Source organism: Dendroctonus ponderosae, unplaced genomic scaffold (genome assembly GCF_020466585.1).
Source record: "Dendroctonus ponderosae isolate FM_Combo_2020 unplaced genomic scaffold, Dpon_F_20191213v2 Dpon_F_20191213_5, whole genome shotgun sequence".
Classification (NCBI taxonomy): Eukaryota; Metazoa; Arthropoda; class Insecta; order Coleoptera; family Curculionidae; genus Dendroctonus; species Dendroctonus ponderosae.
In genome coordinates this window covers 13,781,285-13,784,188 of record NW_026018715.1, presented here as the reverse complement: position 1 = coordinate 13,784,188, position 2,904 = coordinate 13,781,285, and the positions used below count along the sequence as shown (strand labels likewise).

The 2,904-nt window shown below is 42.9% G+C and overlaps 2 protein-coding genes across 4 annotated transcripts in view; one reads left to right on the top strand and one right to left on the bottom strand.

The window, feature by feature from the left end:
* LOC109545414 (calcium homeostasis endoplasmic reticulum protein) overlaps positions 1-2,904 on the top strand; it is a 17,613-nt gene that overhangs the window by 9,340 nt on the left and 5,369 nt on the right. The window lies entirely within an intron of this gene.
* Positions 142-919, bottom strand: LOC109542750 (larval cuticle protein 16/17-like). Its single transcript, XM_019912110.2, has 3 exons — positions 600-919; positions 351-538; positions 142-293 (listed from the first exon to the last, which is right to left on the bottom strand). Exons 1-3 carry the CDS (start codon positions 875-877, stop codon positions 202-204), a joined length of 558 nt encoding a protein of 185 aa, XP_019767669.1. The 5' UTR covers positions 878-919; the 3' UTR covers positions 142-201.

Genomic DNA, 2,904 nt, shown 5'->3' with positions numbered 1-2,904 from the left:
GAACCATTCAAGCTAGAGATTTCGGTTTGGCACCGTTGGATAATGAATTGAATGGCCCACATTTCTGCAAATACTTGTGGGCTCTGTAGAAGAGAGAAGCTGAAGCCGATTGCCCTTAGTGAACAATAAAAACCCGATAAATCCACGATTAAATCGTACGTTTATTCATCATTAGCTTTACATAAACGGTCCATTGGTGGCTCATTGCGTTTTTCTACCAACTGCACTGATTGGCTGCGGATGGGTCTCGATGTAGGCCAAATGGCTGGCAATTTCCGGGAAAATATCATCCCCTAAAACAAATGAAAATGGCCAATGAAAATTTGCACTGTGGGAGCGAAAAGAGGTACCTTTGATGAAGAACCCGTACTCATTAGCCACATACTGTCTGCTGTGGGTTTTCCCTTCTGGGTCCACGTAGCTGTAGGATCCTTTCACATCCTCCACTGCCACTTTGGTGTCTTCAGCTTCTCCACTCACTTTCACGGTTTTCACCTCGGCAGCCTGCTCCGCTTTGGTTCCATCCCCAGATTCGAAACTGAAAAACCGTGCAAATGAGTGTTCAAATCTGAAATAAAACGCTCTAATAAAATCTCTACCTCCAGTTGTAGGTGCCATCAGCTTTTCCATCGGATTTCTGGTCCAAAATGGGCACTGGGGCAGGGTAGGTGGTGATTTTTTTGGGCCCCTCTGAGGAAATCGGCCCTGCAACTGAAGCGGTGCTTAGAGGGTCTTTCCCAATGGAAATATTTGTCGCTGGTTCCACCAGAGGAGCGTTTTCCGTGGAAATCGGCAATGGAACCTCCCCCAAATCACTTGCTACTGGGAGGCCGCAGGCGAAAGCCACTGAAGCGAAAACTAGTATAACTTTGAACATTTTTTCGGACCGCTCAAAAACCACTGTGCCGTCCCAGAGCTCCAGGCGGGGTTTTATAGGACTTCTGGCAACTTTTTTTGGTCGATTTCACCCAAAAGAAACCCGTAGATTTAAACCCAGCGAATTTTAATGGGTACTTAAGGCAAACAAACAGCACATTAGCTATTTTAAGCCGCTGGTTTAGCGGGTTTTCGAAGGGTGAACGGCCCATCATCCAAGAACCCATTAAAGATGGGTCCACTGGGCCGACCAAATGGTCCTGTTTGGGCCAACTCAGACGCAATAAATTCGCCGGGACAACCATAAAATGCTTAGAAACAAACAGCAGAAGAGATGGAAGAGTAATTTTTATAAATAGATGCTAAAAACGGAAAAAATGCGCTTAAAAGTCAAGGATGCGTCGTGTCGCTACATCTTAATACGCTTTAATGCCAATGAGACATGCATAATTCATCCTAACGGTGGTTTATGCCGCTGCAAATGGCAACATTTTCCTTGTCTGTTACAGCCAGGTTTTTGAGGAAGTTTTTGAGTAAAACACTGGAAAAGCACGTTATTAAGCTAAGTGTGGGAGTACCATCTTCCCCAAAGAATGAACTGATCCTACAGAAGAAGCTATTGAAGCATCCAGTAGGGAGAGAGGTGTGTAACATTGTCGCTTTTGCCCTACAGGGAGGTTCATTCTCCTTTGCATTCCGAATGGAATTTTCCTATCTACAACCTGATGTAACTGCTGTTTCCCCAGTGCTCCTCTAAGTGAATTTGCATGTATTCCACCGAAAAATCATCACCTTTTATGGGCTAAGAGGACAACGCAAGGTTACCGATGTACGAGACGTAATTAATAAACACATCAGTAAATAGCAAGCATCTTCGCTTCGATCCGAAGTCTGGTACAATGCAGAGAGGCTTTGAGAGATAAAACTGGCACTTTCAGCCGAAACTGATTGTTACATCAGCAATGTAATAGATTGACGATCGGTTGGCTAATCGCGGCACCACAAAGGACCATAAAAGACTCGCGCCCACTATGAAGAAGTTTCGCTGAAGTCGGTCATTCATCTTTTTTGTCATCGGCTTTTGTTGGTCGAAGAGAGCAACGCGTGTTCTTAATTTCGTCGGAATTATGCAATTTCTAGTTATTTTCTTCGTGTAGTTACACACCCATTGATATTTTTGCTTGTTTGGTGTACGCATTAGCGATTGTTGCGTCAATGGACGTCGCCGTTTTGAATAATGGGCGACGCGAAGATCATTAATAATTAACACTTGGATGAGTGGACTGTGTGGAAGCTGAGGGACGAAACTGTGTGAAAAATGTTCATTATTCACGTGGTGTAACGACGATTTGAATGAAATACATGGACTGTGGAGGAATTTATCAGTTCACGTTGGGGAGTCTGATTAGACAGCATATTTCTTCCAGGTGGTCCAAAAATATCAACAGTAATAGGAGGAGCAGGCCCAAAAAAATAGGCACAAAAGGCCACGCCTTTGGGGGATGTTACTGAATGCTGGGGCGCAGCTGATGAGTTCATAGTTTTGTAGAAACTTCGCAAGTTTTGGTTCGGCGGTTTGGCAAGTCGCATTGCAAGTCCATGCTACAGAAGAGAGTTTTTCAAAGAAAACCCTGCAGTTGCGTAACATCCGTAATTTTTTCCTTTTTCATTTTTAACTTTACTTTTTTTTTCTCATTTTTAACTTTACAATTTTCTCAAAAATCAGAATGCAGTGGGATCGGAATGGAATGTGTTCAGGTATTTAGACTCAACTGTTTTCCCCAGACTGTGAAAATTCTACGTCAATAGTTGATCCAGATGGAAAGTGAGGAATTTTTAAATAAAACGTGCAGATGCGAAAAAGCCCTCATATATAATAATAATCAATAACATAATGATAATCACAATAACTTAAACAATGAAACAAAGCTGCGAAAACAACAAAATAAACACGACACACTTTGTTGATATGACTTGCTACGTCACACTCGGGATAGGCAACCCAGGGGCGGATCTAGCTTTAAATTC

Bases quoted from the DNA above. Each gene is read 5' to 3' on its own strand.
- LOC109542750 (XM_019912110.2), bottom strand. From the start codon at position 877: ATGTTCAAAGTTATACTAGTTTTCGCTTCAGTGGCTTTCGCCTGCGGC. The intron at 539-599 runs GTAGAGATTTTA...ACGGTTTTTCAG, and splicing joins GATGGCACCTACAACTGGAG to TTTCGAATCTGGGGATGGAA. The intron at 294-350 runs GTACCTCTTTTC...CATTTGTTTTAG, and splicing joins GTACGGGTTCTTCATCAAAG to GGGATGATATTTTCCCGGAA.